The sequence below is a fragment of the Acromyrmex echinatior genome, chromosome 3, assembly GCF_024713525.1.
Source record: "Acromyrmex echinatior isolate Ae372 chromosome 3, ASM2471352v2, whole genome shotgun sequence".
In the NCBI taxonomy this organism is placed as follows: domain Eukaryota; kingdom Metazoa; phylum Arthropoda; class Insecta; order Hymenoptera; family Formicidae; genus Acromyrmex; species Acromyrmex echinatior.
Window position 1 is genome coordinate 6,774,239 of NC_141854.1, and position 25,614 is coordinate 6,799,852.

Below are 25,614 nucleotides of genomic sequence, written 5' to 3' on the forward strand. Positions count from 1 at the left end.
TGTCATGGGTGAAGTATATTGGGTGAAACATCAGATTAAGTTTAACCATAAATTAATCAGCTAAAAATTGAGTCTTAGAGTTACTATTTTTTAGTAACTTTAACTTCGTTCCTTTTTTTCCAGTTGTAACTATAATTTAACTTAGTTACATTTCCTTTAATAACTATTTGATTTATTTTTACGTTTTAAACTTATTTGTTAATTTAATGTGATTGGTTAGAATCTGAATAGTTGCGCTACTACCGCTACCGGTAGAAAACAAAGGCTGCGACAGACAAACAATTTAGGAAATTATTCTGTAACTCTTAACGACTGTAATTGTAGCTTTACAATGTCATTGCGCAGCTTTTTTATCATACACAAAACCTATGCAAAGTTACAGTCGTTAAGAGTTACAGAATAGACTCCTAAATTTGGCTTATTGTTGATGTCTACTAACTTTAGCTCTCGTAAGCGAATTATCTGTACAAATATTATATTATAATAACAGCGTTTTTATTACAATTTTATTCTGTTGTTGTTAATGTCAACTGATTCCTTACATGTAAAGAGTCGTCTATAATGGGAATAATATGGTATAAATTGTATAAGCAATAAGAAATTGACCAATCAAAGTATAATGAGGAGAATAATTAATTACGACTGATTAATTCCTTATAACTTATTGCTTACTAATGCAATATTATTCCTACTGTAGACGAAAAGCACATTATATTATCTGTTTGAATATCATAAGTCAGTAAAATCATAAGCGAAGCGACCAATCACAGTAGATAACGTGAAGTTATTAGCTTATATTATATTTTTTCTATTATTGGTCAATTCGTTTACTGCTTACATCTCAAAATAGAACAAAAACGTTTATAAAGTATTTAGGAATAGCTATTTTTGTTTTAAAACCGTTTAAGGTTATTTTAAAAATGATTTTTATATAGGAACCGATTAAATAACCATGTTGTACAAACGTTTCAAAATCGTTGTTTTTTAAGATAAAATATAAATGAAAAGAATAAGTAAGGATCGCATTGAACTATATATCTTATTTTAATGAAACGAAGACATGAATTTGTCAAGTTACAATGTCTGGCTGTGTAGCAGATTACTGCACAAACTCATTTCTGATTTTATCTCATTCGCCCTTTGTCCGTACTAGCTCTTACTTGAGGTACTCTATGGCTGCTATTTCATTTGTGCGTTTTTGTCGTGCGACAAATGTGTGCAGGACAGAGAGATCCTCGGATCTATCTATCTTATAGCCAATCAACAGGCTTGAAAAATTTGTCGAACAGAAATGCATAAAATAGTGACCTTTTAGTATACTCTGTATTTGCAGCTACTGTATAATATTTATCTCTTTGAGAAAGGCCAGTTAGACTTATGTGAACCTGGCATCCGAATTAAAGAAAATAATTTTTTTAATATCTAGGCATTAAATTAAACTCGGTTTATATCTGTTTGTACCTCAAAAGTTTCAAATATATAAAGGGTTAAAAAAATGTCCCACTTTGAGATATTTGAAATCTCTAAACGGTGCTGTTTCGGGATCATTTGTACCCGTCTGTACCACCATCGATTTCGTTTATACCCTTAATGGTGAATTTGGTTCTCACCCCTGTTTTAAAAATAAGGTACAATGAACCTTTTAAAAATACAAACGAAACTTTTTTTATACAAACGAAACTAACGGGCACAAACGAGTACAAACGATCCTAAAACAGCATTCGTTTACAGATTTAAAATATCTTAAAGAATGGCGAAGTTGGCTCTCACCCTTATTTTAAAAATTCGGTACAATCACCCCCTTAAGGGTAACGAAACCGATAGTGATACAAACGGGTACAAACGATCTCGAAACAGTATTGGTTTAGAGATTTCAAATATCTCAAAGTGAAATGCTGACATTTTTTTTAACTCTTTATATTGTTTTTAAAACCCTTGAGATATAAATGAAAAGAAAAATGGTACAAATGGATATAAATCGAATTTAATTTAATACCTATTAAAATATATTATTTTTTTTTAAATCAGGTGCCAGGTTCACATAGATACTTATCAGAACTTTTCTAATCGCTCCTTCACTAACTGTTTACGTAAAAATTTCCAGTCATATTTAGGTAATTTTCATATACATATAACTTCTATGTAAAAATTACGTGCATTTTTTCAGTGAATGGACGTCCAGGACCTATTATAAAATCGGATTATACAGATGTTGTAAAAACGTTAGATAAATTTGTTGATAAACGTTTTAAAATAATTCTGTTAAAATAAAAAAATATAACGTAAAATAGTTTTTATACTGGTTTCATAAACGTTTAATTGATTATTATTTCTAATGTTTTCTACATAGATTTTCTACTTATAACGTGTTAAAAACTTTACTTATAACCGTTACTGACATTTTTTCAACAGTTTTTTAACATTTTTGTTCTACTTGGGATCTTATTAGCTTTGTTAAATAATATTTCTAAAATAATAATAGATGATTATATGTCAACTCCTGTTAATATTATGTTATTAAAAAGTAATAATATTTAATTTTAAACAAATATATATACACATATAAAAATCGCGATATATCGCGTACACTGCATTTAAAAAAAAAATCGCAAGCATGATGCACAATTTTGAAAATCGTACATCCCTATTATTTATAAATTCAGGAACAGTAGCGATTTTTTTATCTCGAAATTTATCACGAAAAGTTAAGTCAGAAAAAAGTCTTTAAAAATTTTTGGAAGCATTTGAGAACATAACAACAAGATTTTCTCTTTTTTCAGTCAATTCTTTAATCTTAAAGAAAAAAACCTTTTGTAAAAATAAGTTTTTACATAAGAAATTCGAGAGTATTGCGAAAAATCATCGCACCATATTTTTTAAAAACCATCAATTTTTTAAATTTTATTTTACTAATTTGAAAACAAAATATAGAAACGAAACTAAAAAACAAATTCACAACTTTATCTTTTCTCCTTAAAATTTTCCTTGAAAACTTCTCTCTACGATTTTTTTCCGAAATGAACGGTAAGGACATACATGCAGCCATATATACATTTAATATACCTAATATACAGCATTAAACTCTATAATATACTAAAGAACCGTCGTTAAAGTAAATGAATGCTCTAATAAATTGTGTGTTCTGTGCCTCTCCAACATGTTATGTGAGACAGAGAATACATGATCTGTTACAGATATCTGTCTCTCGATTGACTTACTTTAAGAACAGTTTTTCTTACATTACGAATCCTTTTGTTCTGTAGAGTTCAATGACATACAATTTTCTATCACGATTATACAAAAACACGGGCTCAACATGTTACAAAGAACTTTATACTGCCGGCGTCGCTGTATTATGAGTTGCTATAGTTATATTATTTTTATCTGCTTTAAATATACATGACTGAAACCATAACCAATAATCATAATCTTCACAATATCTGTCTGTTATAATAGTAATCATTATATCAGTCCTTATAGAAAGGATTTTAATACATATAAATAAAATTTCATAAGAATTACACCAGTATTGCTTAAATAAACATTTAAAAAATCCATTTTAACACTGTACTTTCCGCTAATATGAGTATCTTTTATATATAGAGAAGATATGTTTTGCAGTGTGAAATTTTCAAAATCGAAAAGTAGGACTTGATTAATATTCATATGATAGGCGTCCATAATTAATCGTCATTGATAGAAATCACCTGCGATACACTATAACATTTTTTTTCTCACTGTTCTGGATACAAGTCTCCAGAAAGCACATTACCCATTGTTACATTTTTAAATATTTATTATAAAATATTTAATGTTAAATATTATAATGTTATATTTATAATCATGTGTAAAGGTTGACAAATCAAGTATTAATAAATCAATGAAAGATTTCTCCAAATATGTTCTCGATCTGCTTGTCTTTATTGATACGCTTTACAACATCACAAAATAAAAATGATATAAGTTTCTTTCACGTGTTAAATACGTAATTAAATTTTTATAAAAATCTGGCAGTAGAATGATCCCAAGTAAAAAATAAGCGACAGTTTGTGACGGATATTTAAATATCACAGATAGCGTAATCAGATTAAATTCTCCGTTTAACGAATGCGAAATTGGAGCAAATTTGATTCCAAAATGAACGAACCGACTCTTCTATTTTTGTCGGGGTGAAGAGTTCAAGAACCTGAAGAAAACGCGATCGAAAAGTGGTCTCCACGTAGAGTTGCGAGGTGGAAATAGACATTGCTGCTTCGATCGACATGTTCATCGTATTGATATAGAGCGCCGTTAAAATTGCAGAGAGAAAAAGGGCAATTTATATATTTTTTTATGTACAACCCGACGTTTAATATCACGTTTGATAGCGTACTAAGTTATCACGAAGGACGTTTGAGAAACACTGTCGGAGCGATTCACGCGCGATCCTCCGCTGCCGTTTTTCTGTTCTGCATGGAATCGAGATATCTCAACGCAGATACGTGCATCAAGAGGGGTCTCTGCACTTTCGTCACGGTGATTCACCTTCCGTGGCGAAACTACGGATGCGTGCGCACCTAAGATGTACTGTCAAGAAGTCCGTTTTGTATCAAGTATGTTATTTACATAACGACAGTTCTTGATAGTAAACTGCCATGGTGCGATGTCATTGGATGATGGATAAATGACAAGCTTATTTCTCTTCTGTCATCAAACAAGTATGACGGAGTCGCACATTAAAACAGTATAAAATATGAATAGCGGCTCTGTCCGATTTGTAAATGGCGAATATTATTTGTATTAGAAAAAAATCGATGGTGCATCGGTAATTGCAAACACACATACTCTATAAATTATAAAATAAAATGTATTGGTTAAAATTAATTGATTTAAATCAATAATCTAATAAGCTCATAATATTGCAGAGCATTAAAATTAAATTATACAATTTTGAGGCCTATAAACATCACAAGAAGCAATTTCTTAAAATTCAAATATTACAGATACAATTTGTCATCATAAACAGCATCACAATATAAAACGTTTCGACTTATTTAATCTTCTTTAGTTATCACCACTTACATCAATCACAAATTAATGTTTCAAAAACTAATACACACAAGTATAAAGTTACTTAATTTAAGAACGCATATATCACAATTAATTCCTGACGTATGACGTTGAATCTTATTATCATTAACGACTGTTCCTCAACGATGTCATAATTTTCAGAGATAAGATGCAATGTAATGTAGTAATAGATAATTCATCAGTCCGCATTCTTATGTCAAAGATATAAAATATTATAATAAACTAATTCTCCAAGATGACAAAAATCTTGTTAAGTCAAAAATTTAAAAAAAAATCTAACAAAATTGACATGAGATTTACGTTAGGTTTTCAATATATTGGAAATTTAAAAACCACTGGAAATAATGTCAATGCTTTTTGTATCAAATAATTGCTTATCTTAAGGTTTACTGCAAAATATGCTTGGAAATTTGATTCATACGTTGTGTGTAAATTAGTAATTAATTATTAAATTCGTGCTCATAAGTATGTTATAGTTTTCAAGATGTTAATTTGTAATTGATATAATTGATAATAACTAAAGATTACACGGTTTTGCTAAAATATCTAAAAATTTAGCTAAATACAGATCTGAAAATAAAAATTTTACCGGACCATCAAAGTAATTATGTAGGACGCTCAAACTGATTGCTAAAATGTCAAAACTTTTGTTTGCTTCTCATGCTTGAGATTTCTGCTCAATTATTTTAATAATCCATCAAAATTATTTTAGATTCGTATCTAGCTAAATTTCTAAACACTTCAGTAAAATCGTTCTTTCCGGATAAGTAAGTCGATACATTTTATATTGTAATACAGTTTAAAATAATAAATTGTATTTGTAACACAGTATAATACACATTCCCTCCTGTGAAAAAATCAAAGAAATTGTGAAAGTAGAATAAAAAGAAATACGCGTGTCTCGGAGCAGATCAAGTCGTTAACTTGTTTTATGCAGCCATTTATCGTATTTGCTTCATATTGGCTTTTACAATTGTTTTTTCAATTATATAATAATTTTTGAAAATAAATAATTGACGTTTTTGCATGTAAAATTATGCGATGAGTTCAAATACAAAAAAAAACTGAGAATTATTTTTTTCATATATTTTCAAATTTTTGTATTATAATAATAATAATACAATTATAATTATAATTATTATAATAATCTGGGTCGTTTTGTCTTTGTCGTTTGTGTAATTCCGGTTTTGTATCACGAACAATAGACCAACAGTATTCACCAAGCATGTATCTAATGTCTTTTCCTTTGAAGCGTTTCTTTATTTCTGCTTGATGAAAACGTTCATCATGTTCATCATTGAATTCATCCAAATTTGAAAAAAAATTCAAATGATTGTGAAATGTATTTTGAGCGACATGTTAACTTTCATTGCATGAAAAGCCGAAATCATTTCAGCAACAATTTTTTTGTAATTGTTTTTTGTAATCGGCTTTTTTATTGCTCAAAAAATTTTTGATGACGGCTACCAAACCAGTAAGTCAGTACCGAGACATAGTTATGCTTTCCTAATATCTACTTTCAGAATTTGAATTTTTCATGGGAAGAAACCTGTGCTGTACAGTATTATAAAAAGACATTTGATGATACTTAAAAAAATGTTAACGACTTGATCTGATAAAACGCCGAGATACGGGTATTTTTTTTTTACATCTACTTTCAGAATCTCTTTGATTTTTTCATGAGAGGAAAAAAATCGATTTTGGTCGTAATATTTGAATTTTAAGAAATTATTTATTGCAATGCTCGTTACAGGCTACAAAATAGTATAATTTTTGTATTGGTTACTTTGAATTTTTCACTGTAGGCGTACTATTTTTATTCTACGATACTGGCGCTGATACAATACTGATATTTTATTGGATGTGTACTGACTTAAATCTTACACGCTATATTACTGATTCGCGATCTAACAAAGCCGTTCGGGCGGCAGAGCGTTTTCAGCTAAGAGAAACCCTTTTGGATTTGATTGCGAGCATAATTTCTCGCCTGTGGCACAGTCCAGTATGCTTTGTATTATTCAATAAGCGCTGCAAGTAACCACTGTGCTGATTTATACGAAAATGTATGCACAATATGTAAGTACGCCGATCAATTTGAATAATTAATAGTGTGAAATCACTAAAGCTTGGAATCTAAATGGCTCGTTAATGCAATCGATAACCAGTTTGCTGTTCGTATTTGCTCGACAAAGTATTTTAAGTATTAAGGACATCTAATTTCAAATTTAAAAAAACATTTGATTGTTCAAAAAGTTTATAGTGATTTATAAAGAAATCAAAGACAATATTTATGCCATTCGATGTATCTTTACGCAATAATATTTATATCGTTTTTTTTTTAGTTATCCTTTAACAAACAATTTAAAAATCTCGTCTTTTCAGAACTTTCTATTTTTCTGGTTGAGAAACTCTGGTAAGTGAATTTTTAAAGCCTTTAAATACCGAAGTTCTTATCGTTAAGGGAATTCTGCGAAGATCGGAATAAATGATAATCGAAGGTTGTTTGAGATCTTGGATGATACAGGTTAAGATAGAACAGCCGCGTACATAACGAGACCTTGTATTGTCATTTCGAGATCGTGGTAAAAATCCGATACGTTACGCGGTTAATGATTACATCATTCCAGATTACGTTGACAGATAGATACGCATGTAAGCATGTATATAGTTACAAACCAGCACGTTCTATGCAATACTCTTGGTTAACTTTGATCCTCTTATAAGTAATTAATAAATTATGGTAAGTTAGACATTTTCTTATTAAAATTTTCAATTCTAATTGATCTCGCAGAAATATGCTATTAAAATATCCAGTGAAGATGACATCCTGTGTGTATGTATGTATGTATATCTATAACTTTTTAAAAATCTTATATAATTATACTTTATTTATATATTATTTATATATTATTTTTTCCCCGACTCAATATTACATTATAAAAGATTGTATCTTTTATAATGTAATATATGTATTACATAATTATACATATATGAGAGAGAGAAGAGAGAGAGAGAGAGAGAGAGAGAGAGAGAGAGAGAGAAAGAAGTAAATAATATATAAATAAAGTATAATTATATAAGATTTTTTACATGTATATAAAAATCTAAAAATATATACAATTTATATACGGAAACATTAAAAATTTTTCCTGACTGGAGAAGAGTTAATCATATGTTAATAAAAGAAGAAGAATTTTGTGATGTATGTTATTCTTCCTTCCCGTTCATGAGTGACATAAATAATGATCGCGCGACATTCAAGAATATGCGTACCTCATTGAGAAAGACGGTAGATCATAAAAGTATAAAGGTGAAGGTGTGGGAATGCATACCACAGATGAACAGCAGGTAATGTCCTCTCAAGGCAAGAGTTTCTCAATAGGCACGCGATTGTTAAGTGGCAGGGACAGATACGGCAACGGCGGAGGAGCATTATAAAGAATTTTACCAGTTTACATTACGGGAATTTCCATAACATATTTGTTATTTAATTTTAACAATTTCGATTGTTGATTGTTGATTGTAAATATATTATATGATTGTGTTAACTAAGTAAACATCAACTTAATCAACGAGCTATATTTTTTCTTTATCTTATTAATTAGGTCTTATTAATTAATCAGATAATATAATTTCATAATTTATTACCTATAATAAAGAAATAAAAATAATGATAAAAAATATAAATATAATTAATACTCCATTTAATTTTTTAATTATTTTGATTAACAGTTAACAGTCAATATTCGACTGATGAAAACTTTGAGTATAATTCAAAATTAATATACATTGTATGAATATATTCTTGTATTGGGTCGGGAAAAAAGTTTCTTCATTTTTTAATTCAAAATTATATAACATATACAATATATCTTCGTCAAAAATGAACAAAATTTAAATTTAAAAAAAAGTTTTAAAGCTTAAAATCTTTACTTTCGAAAGGTTACTATATTTTTTGAGTTTCTGTGAGTTTGATTTTTACATTTAAAAAATTACGACCTGAAAAAGATGAAAAATTTTCTTTTCTGGCAGTTTCTCGCGTGCTCAAAAAATTTATAAAAATGTTCAATTATCTATCGTGAAAGCTTGAAGCTTTCCTTACAAAATCATTTTTTTTTAATGTTCCTATGATTTTTTGTTAGTCGCTGAATTATTCGCGAATTAAGTAAAGAAGTATTCTAATTTTAATTGCTCATAACTCCAATAAAAATCATCATACTGCAATTTATATAAAAAACAGATTCTTAAAGCTGAAACTTTGCTCTAGCGAATGATATAATTGTAACGAAAATTTTGCAACAAATGAAAAACTTTTGCAAAAAAATTTTTTAAATACGAAGAAACTTTTTCCCCGGCCTAATATTTAGATTTTATGTAACGCTTCTAAGCCAATTTTTATTTCATATTATTTTATAATTATTTTAAACAATATTAAGTAAAAATCAACTGAGAAATGTTCAACACAAACGAAGAAGTCAAATTCGGACAAAGTGGGTCTTAATGCCTAATATTTTTGTATTTATAATTTCCAGTTGAAGCAAATTTAAAACTATGCAATTATATATTTGTCAATCTTGAAACACAATCTTAAATTAAAATACAAAATGTCATTAATGGAATTAATAAGCAATTTAATACTATTAGTGCTAATGAGCATCTGTAAAATACTGTAAAGAGTTTATTGCGAAATATTACTTCAGCTTTTTAATTAGTTCGATTTCTTCTCGACTGTAGGTATTATTAGCAATTAAGGCTATTAATATCAATCTTTTTTATAAATACGTTTAAGTAAAATAATCTCTCCTTTTTATAAAAATTATCTTTTCACGTTCGTATCTTTCTTTTTCAAAGCATTTTTCTCATCATGCTTTACGTAATATATGTCTTGAGAAAAAGCTTGCAGTGTGAATTAGCCCTCCATCATATATTCCTCGTAAGCTTCTTTTTAATGTATTTCTCAAATAAATAAATTCAATACGTTCCTACAAGCATTCAAGTAGTTATTATTATTTTTTGTTGTCGTTATCAAAAATTGAAGTTTGAGATTTGCACGTAAAATAGGCGTAAGGGCGTGTCACCAAACTCCAGACAAATCGAACAATTTCTTTAAACAAATTGTTTTTAATGAAAAATTCAATATTACAAAAAATCCCTTTACATGGTACTTGGGGGATTCCTGTAGAGCACAATTATTCAATATATCCTCATTAGCTTGAATGACGGCCTCTATTTTCAGTCTGAAGCGTTCGCACGTCGTAATGTAGCGCTGTCCATGCCGACGAATGCTGCCTCAATAGCGGTCCTTAATGACGTCACATTGGGATGTCGAGATTTGTTTGTGACCCTTTCAACTATGCTCTATACATAGTAGTCCAAGGAATTTAAATCTGGACTGTTGAGAAGCCAGAATGGGAGCCGAGATGAGCAATTCGGCTTGTCCTAGCAGCCTCAGAGAGCATCTGTCGAATCTTTAATGTGTACGATTTGTATCGAAGGTCCTTCTCGGCAATTCGATGCATTGTTGGCTCGCTTACACCAACAATCGATGCTAATTTTCGCAACGATTGCCCTAGGTCATCCGAAATCAGCGCTTGAGCCCTTTCAACGATTGCGGAGTCCTCGCAGTGCGTTCTTTCGATTCTTCCTCGCTGGCATACTGGAACCTTCGTTGCACTGTTCTAAAATCGTATATTTTGCCACAACGTCATAAACAGTTGATCTCGGGTATCCAAAGAACTGAATTATTTCCATTGCTGAGCGCCCAGCGCGAAGGCCTTCGCTCTTCGATTATACTTCGCACTTGGTTTCAACTTCGCAACCATTTTGAAAATATGACTGTTTACTAGAAGCATCAGGCTTTCTCGGACGCCGACAATAATCTCTGGCGGCACAATATAACGGAAAATTTAAATTAAAATTTGTTCGGATTTTGGTAACGCACCCTGTATAAGTTATATAAAAATATCACCACTTTCTTAAAACTTTAACGGCTAACAAGTAGAGCGAGACAATAAACGAAATGGAAAGTAATGTATATATAGATTCTCAGTAAAGACATAAATATAAGTATGTGCATATTTCCAGTAGAGACCGGAAATCAAAGAGAAGAATTGAACAAAGTAGGAAAAAAATCGGACAAAGGAGGAGAAAGGCGATAATAGGCTTGATTGTTACATGGAGTGACGAAGGAGGAGCATTGTTTGCATTTTACGATGTGGCATGCACAACCGCGAACATCAAATCACTGCAGCTTCCCTCCAGCCGTGTAATTTAAGCCGTGCGTAAGTACGCGTGCTTTTCTTGTGCGCGAGATCCACCTGCGTGACGATTACATCACCTGCGTCTCGAAACTTCGCGGTTCCCCGACCAATAAATTATAATCCTTCGGCTCGGACAACGAGTACAAACGCGATTGATTAGAGGTTTTGCGGTACACAATTTTTACTTTCTTTAATATTTTTAGATCAACGATTTTTGAATATCTGTAGGTTTGTTTTCTCGTTCGCAATGATCGTAGACCAAAATCCTAATATGAAACACCTTTTACTCGCTTCGTGAAATACTAATGGCGAAATCGAGTCTGCGGCATGCGAGCGAGTGCATTATCAACAGCAACTGCGTTAAAGCAAATGCATTTTGTGTGTTTCGGTAGGATTGTATCTCATGTCAGATAAAAGAGGAAGGGAATTTTGTCGAATCGTTGCGATATTTTCCGCGATGAAGTCTGAAGAACGCTCGATAGCGTGACAAATCGGTGTGCCGTCGAAGTGAAATCACTTGATCCACGAATCGACATGATGAAATCACAATCCTGACGTAAGAACAACGGAATTTCTCTAAAAGCAATTTCAATATGTCTATACATATCTAAATAATGTGCCGTGTTAAGAAGAAAGTTTTTAATTTACATGTCGAATTACTCCGCAAATTTGTTTCTATGCGAATAATTGCGATTTATTAATATTTATTACTTTTTGCGAAACATTTAGTTAAATCATAAATTATATGATTGTATTATTTGCGATATGACGATAATTACAGCACGCGAATCGGAACGTGTGACGAGACGCAGTCAATGATGCTCGTTATCGCGATAAAATGGGAAATGTATCTTAATTAACTCCTGGGAGTCAATGGAAATCTCGTAACGACCGAATAGTTTTCGGAGTTACGAAACTAATTACTCTCATCTAATTTAAGACCAGATCGAATGATAAAATAGAGATAACACTGAGCGTTCGCTATATGTATATGCGTAACTTGTTAGTCACTGATACTTGCTATGAGAAAGTTTGGCAAACAAATGAAAAGCAGCTTTTTTTATGATTCCTACTTCCATTTATTATTTTGACAAGAAAGTGTCATTTTAGGGAGAACAGCAAATTGTTACCTTTATTTCCCGCGTCCATCAAAAACATTCATTTTTTCAAAGAAAAAATGGAGTGTCCATTATTGATATTTGCTATCAAAAATTGTGATACTCCAGCAAACAAGTGGAAAGTTACTTTTCTATAATTTCTACTTTTAATTGTCACTTGGACAAAGAGTGTCAATTTTTGAACTTAATTTAAAATACTAAATTATTAATACTAAATTATTAATACTAAATTATTATTATTATTTTCCTCATCATTAATTTTTTAAGAAGAAAATAGAAAGCCAATCAAATATTTAAAAAAAAAAAATGACATTCAAGTGACAAACAAAAAGTTGCTTTTATATGATCCCTGCTTTCATTGCCATTGTGTTTAGTGTATTTTTACTATTATTTTTCTCGTTTATTAACCGTTTATTCTTTCAAAAGAAAAATAAAATATCTATCAGTAATTTTCGCTTGAAAAAAGATGATATTCTAGTAAAAGATGATATTCTAGTAAAACCTAAATAAAATTCCTTTTTTTTTAATAATTCCTATTTCTAATTGCAAAAAAATATTTTTTAGCCAATAGTATTGCCACTAGGTATCTCCTGTATTTCAAAATCGATCATTTTCTCAAAGAAAAAAAGAGAAGGAAGTTCGACTAGTTTCATTTTTATAATGCACAGATATTGAAAACTATGAGATATGAGATTTCTGTTTACGAAATTGTCAGCAAGAACTCGTTCGTCGAAATTTCGGCCAGATTGAAGGAATCGGGAGACGTGACTTCACGCCGGGCGACGCGGCGTCAGGTTGCGCAAACGTGACTCACACATTTAATCGTGCGCCGCCGTCCTTTTATGTAACTTGCCTGCACACAAGATGCACGCAAATATATCTACACTTCGAAGACCTTACAAATAAACGTTAAGATCGAGACAGTTGGTGAAAGAATGGCTCAATGACTTACCCGATAAAATCCTGCGAGAGTAATCACCTTTTTGCTGTCTCGTCTCTCATATGAAAAATACGAAAAATCACACCACTCGCCACGGTCACCACGACTTGCGGTTTTCCTCGGCGCGGTGGGTTACGCTTTGAAAATCTTGTCTTGCGTGTTGCAGGAGGCGAGTCGCCGTACCGGGTTCGCGCATTCCCGGACTCGTTGCACGCCGATCGGATCGGGCATGGCCGATCGATCGAATTCGCGCCGGTGAATCGTCAACTTACGTCACTTCTCCACACGCGATCGCACTTCCGAATTCCCAATCGCGCGGCCGTTTCACTTCCGTTCCATTCGTTCCGGCAACGAGAATACGACGTACGGGGACACTGAAGTACCGTGTCAAAATACTCGTTGCGCGCGTGACAGCTTAGCGAGCGGCCGCGAACGCACGCACGTTGCCAGGTTGATATGTCGCTGTCACGCCTCGGGCATTCACGGCGGTGCATCGTAGGCAGCAGGTGCCAGGTAAGGAACTAGGAATCCAGGTGCCCTTGCTGCCGGCGACGTCATTACGCGGCCACGACTTGTTTTCGCAATTTTCGCGGCGCGGCTCCGACGCCGGTCTGCGCAGTCGCGCGCCATTCTACAGGGCGTCGAGTAAACAACGATCTTAGATTTGATCTACGATCAACGAAATAGCGCAGCATTTTGATTAAGGATATAATTATACGTAATTCTTAATAAAATGAACGAGTTATGAAAAATTACAAATTTTTTATAAGGTAACTAGACTCAATTTAGGCCGTTTCCCAAAGTAGGACGACTCGCTGTTTGTATACATATAATTATACGATTAATTTAACAGATGACAGTGGTAATTCGAGTAGGCGATCCGTACGACTCGATTGTATCGATTCATAAATCATTATTCATTCTGTTTGTGGAAAAACAGGAAAAAACTAATACGTCGTGGTCGTGTAATATTCCGTAAGTAAGTAATTTCTATAATTATGAAAACGTAGTTATTAATTTCCGTAATTCATGTTATTGTAGCTTTATATTCTTATTTTACAAAACACTATGTAGTTTAGTTTATATATTTGTCACAACGTTTTGCTTATAATTAAGGAGGTTCTCGCGTCACTTTCTAGTCAATAGACAGTTTATTCATAATATAATATGAAATAATTAAAATAATGGAATAAAAAAGTTACTAACAATATTTTATTATACAATTATTGTTAACTTTATATGTTACTAAATATTTTCGAAATGACAAAATAAAAGTTATAAGATGCTCGTTTGATGTACGTCCATTTGACATATATTTTAGCTTTTTTATATTAAAGAATATAAATTTCTTGTAAACTATACAGTCAGTTTAAATGAAATTTTACAAGAACAAACTTAAGTGTTTATTGTATAATTATAACGATTTTTACATTGCTGTCTTATACGCAAGAGTCTCAATTTAAAAGAGAATAAGGTTAAATCTCGAACTTGTAATGTAAAATTCTATAAATTTATAATTAAATATTATCAAAATGGTACAGTAAAAGTCAATGTAATATACAATGAAATTTTTTCTAGATATTATTGATATTATTATCTTTTATATTACATGTATATAATAGATTTGTCTTATATTTCATCAAACGCGAGAACCTCCTTAAAGAAAAGGAACTCTTTGTATGGTGATATCAATGTCCGAGCATATACATAAATGTGACATTTGTCACAAATAAGACCTGAACCGAATAAGGCCCATCTAATTTATTTCTTTTTTTACTTCTATTTATAGGGATATTGAAATAAACTAAGTGAAAATCAAATCTTTATCTCATTCATTCCCAAAAATAAAATATATTGTTTATATATTAGGTGTTGGAATTAATTCGTAGCGTTTTACAAGTGATGGGAAGTACTTTCATTAATGTATTTTTTAATGCTCATGTGAAATAAATAACATTCTTTCATTAAAAAACGCTACGAATTAATTCCAACACCTAATAGAATATTTGTAAATCAACGAAAAAAAAAAATTTGTTAATGTCTGAGGGTTTTTTGGGCCTTATTACATGAATATGAATATAATAATTAAGGTCCAAATAAAAAAATAAATTAAAAATAACAAGGTAAATATTGGCTGCGTTCAGCGGACTCAACAGTTGAGTGAGCGCTCGCTGTTAATGTATTCTTCCAGATCTAAAATGCTGATTGGATGATCTAAAAGCATATATCAATTTGGGAATCAATGTATCGCCAATATTGGCCGAACATTGATGAGACAATTTATGACCAATGATACATTGTGATAAATATTTAATCAAGTGTCTTTGTCTAAACATCCATCGTTTTATTGTAGTTTATAAACGCTATTTATGCTATATAATCCATTTATTAATATGTTTACATTATATTAATGAACATAAATGTAACAGACTGTACTTGAGAAGATTTATCTCAGAATATTAATAAAATACGATTAATGGTAATAATAATGTTATTATCTATTATTATATGTATGTATATTAATACGTTTATGTTTGAATTTATGAAACTCTGCCAAAAACATAATAGAGGCAACTTTTGATATTGTACCCATACTGCACCAAATTTCTAAAGATGTTCATAGAACATTTTAGGAATGTACACGTATTCTTAAGACGTTCGTATACGTTGTATTAATGTCATGTGCTACCTGGATGTAACAATTTTATACAATAGATGCAATGAGGCGAATAATTACTCGATAATGATGCTCGTAGGCGTTCTCTTAAGCTCATTTTAAACGATCTACAATTTGTGTCAGATGTTTTTTCAGAATAGAATTCTATTTATAACTGTATATATCGTGCATTTTGATATACTTATATATTTAATATATGTATTATATATATACATATATTTTAATTCTTCGAAAATTTTGCATCTTAATGCGCATCCTACAATTGTGTATGCCTAATTGTAAATGACTACAGTTATAAGAATTGATTAATTACAATCGAACATTCTCCACATTTTCGAATTGATTGATCAATTCTTATAACCACTTATAACTAGGTTTAAGCAATTGTAGAATGGATTTTATATGATTTAAAATTAAAAGCAGAATTCTATTTCAAATTCTAATACAAATTAGAGGCTTTCTACAATAAGCCATTACCTAAGCTTTAAGTCTTAAGAAATTGACCAATCATAGTCGATTAATCTTCTTACATTTGACTATGATTAATCGATTTCTTACGATTTAATAACGAATTTGGTCACTTGCACTACGCTAAATCAGTCCATACAAAAAACTTTACATAAAATTAGCAAAGTTAAATGTAAAAGTAGATATATAAATATTTTAAGCAATCTAGCTACTATCTACTAATGATACATTATTTAACAAAAAAAAAATATATATATATATATATCGTTGTCAAAGTTGATTACATTGTATCATTGCATTGAGATATTTTATATATATATGTAAAGTAATTTTTAATATACATTGATCCAGTGTAATGCGTGTGACCGAATTCATTATAAGATTTAAAACTTAAGTAACAGCTTATTATAGAAAGAAAACATATGTTGTGAAAACTTACTATATTTTATTTGAAAATATAAAAAAGTTAAATCAATCACGTATAGCAATCAATCAAACTATCATTTTATCATGTTAAAATATACTTTACATTATCGATTAAAGTGGAGTTTACGCATTAAATAATAATTTATAACATCTATGCACACAATGTAAATTATGTAAATGTATGTTTTATATATCATCTGTGTAAACAATCTATACATGGGTATGGATCATCGAAATCTTGTTCTTTGTCATTGCACTGTATTGCAATAGTTTATTATTTTTCGCTTACATATTTTTATTTATCAATATTAAAATCAAATTAACAATCATAAAACTTGATTATTTTATGTTGTCTAATTTATAATAATTTACACATTTTACATGACTGTATTATATCTACGTGAAAAAAATTTGTGTAAATGTATATAAAAAATACGTAAAAAGTCCACATAAACATAATTTTGAAATATACCGCACAGCTTTATTTGGATTAAAAAGTAATTACTACCCGGTAAAACATTTTTTATGCATAAATACGTATAATTATGTATAAGCATGCATAAACATGTATAAATATTCACGAACATATAAAATTTTATATGAAATATGTCCATACATGTTCATATATCTTTCTTTCTTTTGTAAAATTACTTTTTAGTGTAATAGAAATAATAATAGTAATATGAAAACATTAAAAATAAAAATAATTAAAAAGATAACGTATTTGTTTTAGAAAAAAATCAAGTTTAAAGAAATGTAAAAAAATTACTTATATATAATTATATATAAAATTATGCATAATTATATATGAGCAATTTTTTTTTTAATTTTTCCAAATTTGTTTTTCTTTTCTAAAACAAATAATGCGAAAATTATCTCTTTTATTATTTTTTATTTTGTTTTCACATATTACTATATTATTATTTTCATTATATTAAAAAGTAATTTTACAAAAGAAAGAAGGATATATGAACATATTTCATATATAATTATAAATGTTTGTGAATATTTATGTGCGTGTTTATGTATATTTATACATATTTATTTAGGCATGAACAATTTTTTACTGGGTATTCTTATTCTCTTTCAAATAAATATATTATATCACATTTCAGACTCGTCATCTTTGAATTCTTCTCCCCCCCCCCCTCTCCCGCTCCTCAATTTCCTCTCTGCAATTTCTCAAAATTCTGACACTTGAACTCAAATTTTCGCTATTCCAATTTCCAAGTTAAAAAATTTGCATGTTTAATAATGCAGCGGAACGAATGAATTGGTACAATACTAAATAGTATATAATACTACTTTTAAATTACAAAAATTAAAAATCACATCTCTCTGATAGGACATTTAAAAGGACGCAGAGGACGCCACCATCCATTGATTTCGTTCGCGCATGATCCGCAGAGCAACCCGGGCAAGTGACGAGGCGCAGCGGTAACAGCGTGTGGCGGGGATAACCGCTAATTATCAATGGCGCGATGACGCGGACGCCGTACTACAAATGGCGGGTAATGAAACAGCTGTTCACGCTACCGTCAGCTCGACATCTAGCGGAGCGCGGGCGCGATCCGGCACGCGTCGGCGACGACGTCGACGTTGGATACGGTACGACGAGGAAGATCGTAGACGAGGTGTTAGAAGAAGGGCTAGGACGGCGGTGCCCGCTGGTGACCTCTCTAAGAGGAACATGGCTGCTGGTTGCTGCGGCGCGAAGAAGCAGAGGCTGGGCGGTGGCGGTGGCGCGGCGCCGAGCCTGTCGCCGTGCGACGGTACTGCCATACGGCACGGTACTCCTCAATCAAGAAAACCTGCGACGATCGCCCAACCAGAGATGGGCTTTTTCTGCTTCGACGTGCTCTATTGCCAGCTGCACCAGCTGGACCCGCCGAAGGCGCCCAACTTCAGCAACGAAGCGTTGTGAGTGGTTTTTACGTACCCTCTGTTTCTCTCTCTCTCTCTCTCTCTCCCCCCTCTCTCTTTCTCCTCCACATCCGTCTGTCCGTCTGTCCATCTGTCCATCTGTCCGTCTCACTCGAGCGTCGCGTCAGCTGTTGTCTTTTCACTTGTTCGAATGACAGGTCGTCTCTGTCACGCGAAGCTTGATCGAAACCGCGGCGATATTTTTATAACATTGAATTTCGACGTGACAGAGGTATACAGAAAAAATATAATATTCTATTCCAATTGTTATGTTTGATTCTTATCTTTACATTTAATTTGTGTGTTATGAATTTCGAATTCCGAATCGATCTTTGATCTTAATTTCCTCCGATCTAGAAATTTATCTGTAAAATCGCTAGGCTGCATTGTTGGTGCATTGTTTGGTCCTCGTGTGTACAGATTATCTGTCGGCGCGCGATGCACGCATTATCGCGGCGTGCTTCGATTTACCCCATTGTACAGTGCTATGCCAACTATGTAGGCCACCTAAGGACGTTACGTTTGCTACGACATATTTGGATAAATTATTATTAATGATGAAAATCGCTTTTGTCTATCTAAATATTCCCACATTATATATATTTTTCCAATTTTATCCTCGGAAAAATTTATAGCGAAAGATAATAAAAATTATTTTTATATTGTTGCTTTTGTATTATATTTATTTTTATTATACTTCGTGAAAGAATCTCGTATTTATTTATTTTGCATTATACCTGTACAAGACTGAAATCTTACTAAATAGAAAAGAATTGATGTACTGTGGCTCATTTTACTCTGGCACATTTTCCTTTCCTCTTTCCATTCCTGATGGTTCGATGTCTGATAAAAATAAGAAAAAAATGTAGCTGAACATGAAATTTTTAATACAGATACGTCTTTTCAGCCCTTTATTTGTGACGTGGACAATAGGAAAAGATATGAGATTACGAGGTTGTATTGGTACTTTTAATGCGATGCATTTACATGCTGGGCTACGCGAGTACGCTACAACTAGGTGAGACACAAGGTTTCTCACATTAAAAGACAGAATAGTACATAAATAACAAATATATAAGTTATTTATAAATATATAATATAATATATTAATATATATTAATAAATTTTATATATATATGTATAAAACTAATTACATATATATATTACTATATATTAATAAGTTTTATATACACACGCATATATTATATATATATATATAAACGCATAATGTAAGATTTAGCACATAATTTATGTAAATAATTGTAACATTTTAAAGCTCAATCTGCAGTGTGTCTTTGTTTCCTATTTCTTGATTTTTACCACATTTACTTCTTGTTTTTTTGCCTCTTATCCAGTTTCTTCGTTGTCTGTCGTCCGAGGTAAAAGTTGTCAAACTTCGAAAGAGACAAGAAACACGTGAAAAGAGATTGTTGACAAACGATTGCAAAGAAGAAAAAAGGCAAGTAAAAAATAAGCAACAGGAAGCAAAGAACACATTGTAGATTAGGCTTTAGCATAATAGTTTGCACGCGCTTTTTAATACATATTTTTATATGTTTTAAAGCGCATTCAAAGACTCTCGATTCAATCCCATAACTCGAGACGAGCTGCCGCGCTTGCATGTAAGCGTGTCAATTTTGCGGCATTTTGAAGACGGGGTTGACTACTTAGATTGGGAAGTGGGTGTTCACGGGATTCGCATAGAATTCCACAATGAGAAGGGTAATAAACGGACGGCTACTTATCTGCCCAGCGTAGCTATGGAGCAAGGTGCGTATCCGCGACCGTAGAATAGAACAGGCAATGGAAACTCTCACGAGGAGGTATAATCTTTACGAGGAATAATCTGTAATCTGATATTCAGGATGGGACCAGATACAAACGATAGATTCTCTGCTACATAAGGGTGGCTTCAAAGGCCTAGTCACACCCGATATCCGTCGTAGCCTGAAACTAACTCGCTATCAAAGCGAGGAGGTCACCGTGAGCTATCAGGATTACATGACACATTGTCACAATCGAAGATGCTAGCAGATCGCCTGGGGTCCCGGCCAGGGATCCCTGCCCCAACGATCCGCTGAGGCTCGTTATAACAACGCTCATATGGTCAATTCGCCTCATTTGCAAAACGATAGTGCTCGATACAATTCTTTCGTGTCTGGTCAACAACGTTTACAGATTATCACGCAACCGAATCGCTCGACGTTCATACATCCATTACCCTTACCTCCAATTACCCCAGTTATGATACCGATACGTAATAATCCTCCCATTTGGTGGGATAATGCGGGTCCGTCCTATCCGTCTGCGCCGCTTTATCCTCGACCACCGCATCGTTTCTTAACGCAGAATGCTACGGAGCGTGGGGTACGTAAACGAAAATGACATTGGAGGCGGATACTTGTTATAATTTTCCACTGTTTAAAGTGGTGCGTCTTTCTATGTCTTAGTGTACACAGCCTCCCATTTATGGTACCGCATACTCCGTCTTGAGATGAATAATAAATCATATATGATGGCATTGTCTAATTGTTGCATATTGTATTAAAAAGTAGTGATTTTAAAAAATTTAAAACTATTAAATTTAAAACTATTATATTTACATTGATGTATGTTGTGAAATATTTTAAAATTTAAAAACAATTTCCTCAAATTTTACCGATTTCGGAGATTTATTGATAAATAATGAAAAAATTTGGTTATATTACTCATTCAATTATTTAGTAGCTATATTATTTATTTTATTTTTTGCATAAATTTATTTAGTTCCCTTTTCATTATGACAATTAACTTTACCATCATATTGCGAAGAATCTGTTTGCATCGATAATACAATTTAAGAATGGTAATGAACATTTTTATAAGACAGTGATCACGCCTAAAATTCACTGCCTGCTTTCACATGATATAATGTACAAAATGATGTCGGAATTATTCCATTTTTTGTACAATGTATGTGACATATAATATAATTCTTATACGTCAAGTGAAAATTAGCAAAATTTATAAGAATATAATTTCTTTTTGTTAATGTTATTTATTGGTATAGAATGTGCAATATAGAACATAAATTATGCATTAATTGTATTAGAAAAAATGGATCTTTATCTTGTTAAAATACATCCGTTGTGCATTTAATCGCGTCAAAAAGACAGTAAGTTTTACAGAGAAATGATATAAATTTTCTGTGGTTAATTGTGATTTAGTTATTAAAGTATGAAAAGAAATCATACGTAGTAAAAGATATAAATATTAGACATGTAAGTTAGACATAAAAGAAAAAATATATAAAAGATCTCATTATGAGTTTGTGTTATTTGATTGATAAGCTATTGTAATTTCGTGATAGTTGCACAACTTGCAGTATCTTATGCTGTGTATCTATTAATATATATTTTACAAATTTTAATTTTCCTATTCTATGATACAAAAATGAATTACTGATTTTTCGGCGAAAACTACTGATTAATTCTACTTCCCTTGAATTACCAGCTATTCTCAGTAGCGGGCTTTAAACACTGCCAATTTAATCGTCTTATTATGTCTTTTATACTAATGCAATATTTGTTAGAAATAAATAAAATAATTGTTATTATATCTTATCTTTGTTGTAGTATGTGTTATTCTCTGTGTTTATCCGTTATAGTATGCGTTATTATTATTTACGTAAAATGTTTGCATCGATGATAATTAGCGAGTTCCTAAAATCTTGCCTTCTGTGAATCTTGGCATAAAAAACGTCCAACGAACTGCCACATACTGTCGATTCATGTGTGCTCATTTGATCTATCTATGGAACTCCATTTGTGTAATAGACATTTATCACGGTTTATACGTATGAATGTTAATATGTATGATGCATTTTCATGAGTACGAAAATAATTCTATCTAGCGTTGTGTAATTATATTTTGCAAGTAAATTGTATTCGTGTTTGTCGAAGAGTTTACGAAAATACAAAAGAAAACCCACTTACTAAAAAAGTAAGTCATTAATGTTATCGCAATGCAATTAAATATATAATCGTATTGAACACATTTAAGATTGATAATTATCATGCGAATTTTACTGAATGAAATCATTTTGTATTTTATCAAACTGCCACAAAAATCTGTTCGATGTACGCATTTTGTAATTGCATAGAGTAAGCATCTCACATGTATAGTTTATACTGTACTTTTAATCTTTCTCTCGATAATTAATTCTCGATAATTATTATAACTTGAAATTACACGACGAAAATTATTAATAATTTCCAAAGCAAATTGTACTTGGCATCATAACTGATACCAATATAATATTAATACAATATCAAGCAAATGTACGCTCATTTTGATTGCATTTGTAAATTAATAATACAGCGAACCTATAGATTATTCTTTATTTATTCATAAGTCAGACACAGCGAACGTAACTCTCTCTCTCTCTCTCTCTCTCTCTCTCTCTCTCTCTCTCTCTCTCTCTCTCTCTTTCTTCCCTCTTCCTCTCCCTCTCCCTCTCCTTTCTTTTCTCATCTTCTCCTTAAATTAAGAAATCAGTAGAATTCATAAAAATTACATCAAGGTACTGTAGATAATTTTTATTGCAATGGAAAAGTGAAATAAACTTTTATATTGTCATAAAAAGATCATTGTAATCAATTCTTTTCGCATTATTCCTTATCTCTTTTTCTATTTAAAAAGCTCTTTATGATTTATATATTTTAATATGTAAGTTTAATGTATATTTAGTATCACATGCAAAAATGCAGCGAAATGAAACGTATTCTTATTTTGAATAAATGCAATAAATGTAAAAAAGCGTAGTTGAAAAATACAGATTTAGACATAATGTAAAACATTTTGTTATATGTTATATAAGTGTATTCCAAAATTCGCGAAAATTAAAATATTTTTAGGCACGAAGAACTAAGTGAATACAAGTTCTTGTAATTTTTGATTCTAAGCAGTAGTTTTCGAAATTGCTCAATTACAGAGGCTACAATTAGGCAAGTCACTGACGTGAGCCGATAGTATTGATAATTGCGCAATGTACTCATTAATATGGTCTAAATTTAATGTATTAATATTAGAAAATATGTTGCTATTGCGCTTAATTGCACAAAGACCATCAATTTTTTAATCAAACTTTCCATCGCACTCATTTCATTAAAATGCGAAATAAATTATACGTTAACGAGTGACTTATGGGTCAATTCTAAGCAAAATCGTAAAACTCGTAAAGTGTTCTCGTAAAACGTCTTTTAAGAACTTATAATTAGTATTTTATGCGTATGTATCGTAAATATTTAAGTATTATTCGTAAATATTTAAAATTTCTTGTAAATTGTAGCTGCTAGTAAGAAGCTGTTTGTAAAAATATTGTAGATATAAGCACTTAAAAATTTTTACAAGTCTTAATAAGAATGTGTTACGAGTCTTATGATTCTATTTAGAATTTAGGCATAAAACTCACTTTAGATAATCTATAATTCATATTTAAATTCACATCAATAGTTTAGATAATTTGAATCAGAATTCAGAATAAAATTTTAATTTTCAAATAGTCTCTAAAAGTGAATTCTATTTTATATTATTTTATATTTTATATTTCCATTTATTTATTTTATATTTCCAATATGTTATAGTTCCCCTATTATTTATTTTAGAGTATCCTAAAAAAATGTCTAGGTAGTGATGTTATCGATTATTGTAAAAATGTTCATATGAATGCTTGTCCTATTCCGAACGGTTTCCGAGTTTTGAACGTGCAATTGCAAAATTACTGTTATAGACACGTACTTTTTCTAATAATTCATTACTCAAGTGACACACTTTTTAAATCAACTAATTGTAAATAAAAAGAAGTGCCAACGATTTTTAAAAATATTGGAATAATAATAAATAGTGCATCCAGAAGCATGATTGCTCACTGAGTACTCAATGAGCTCTTGTACCTGTTTGGTCTATATTTTTAGAATAATAAATATGGAATATGCTAATCAGATGCAAGAGCTCACTGAGCGTGCTTCTGGATGCACCCAATGTAATTTATTTTAAATACATTTACTTTAGAGATTTTTTTAAACTTTATAATAAATTTTCAAAAATTTTATTGTTCAAACTATCTTGGAAATCATTCGAAATAGGACACAAAAAAATACATACTGTACGTGAATAATAATTATTTGTTTCAAGTTCATAATTTCAAAAGTTCATAAATCCGTAAATCTACAATAAAGAAGTTCATCACAAGATCAGCATAAGATTTATTAAAAATATGTTCTATATAAATCCTAATATAATTTTTCAAAATCATTAAATTAAAACAAATTCAATTTGCTTATTATACAAAGTCACTTCTTCGATCAATCTTATAGTATTCTTTTAAAAAAATGAATTCTTGTTTTGAATACATATTAATGAGTTTTTCTCAAATTAATATTATTTATTAAAGATAACTGTTACTAAAAAAAAGAAAATAAAAAATTATCACTTTTCTTATCAATAGAATATTTTTTGTGTGCACGTATGAACATTTTCGTTTAAAATAACCGATACTGTCTGGAAAATAAATCTTTCTTCCCGGGACACCCTGTATATGTATATGTGTATGTGTATATATATATATATATATATATATATATATATATATATATATGTATACATTATATATATAAATTTTTATTGTGCAATGGCATAGTTGTGTAAGAGAGATGGCGCCGTAGTATACCGCGCGCGAGTGCGATGCAACCG

General features: G+C 31.0%; 2 protein-coding genes across 3 annotated transcripts in view; one reads left to right on the plus strand and one right to left on the minus strand.

Moving 5' to 3' along the window:
* The window catches only part of RhoGEF3 (Rho guanine nucleotide exchange factor 3), a 253,411-nt gene extending 238,261 nt beyond the window's left edge, over nt 1-15,150 (minus strand). For both annotated transcript variants that reach the window (XM_087404371.1, XM_087404369.1), the window contains exon 1: nt 13,401-15,150. The gene's annotated coding sequence lies outside the window, so the exon portion shown is untranslated. The remainder of the gene's footprint in view (nt 1-13,400) is intronic.
* Nucleotides 15,151-18,407: 3,257 nt separating this feature from the next.
* On the plus strand, nt 18,408-23,505 carry LOC105151797 (uncharacterized protein CG5902). The gene is made up of 4 exons (XM_011065709.2): nt 18,408-18,879; nt 19,790-19,900; nt 20,447-20,652; nt 20,747-23,505. The coding sequence occupies exons 1-4, from the start codon at nt 18,464-18,466 to the stop codon at nt 20,911-20,913; spliced, it is 900 nt and encodes a 299-aa protein (XP_011064011.1). The 5' UTR covers nt 18,408-18,463; the 3' UTR covers nt 20,914-23,505.
* The last annotated feature ends 2,109 nt before the right edge of the window (nt 23,506-25,614 follow it).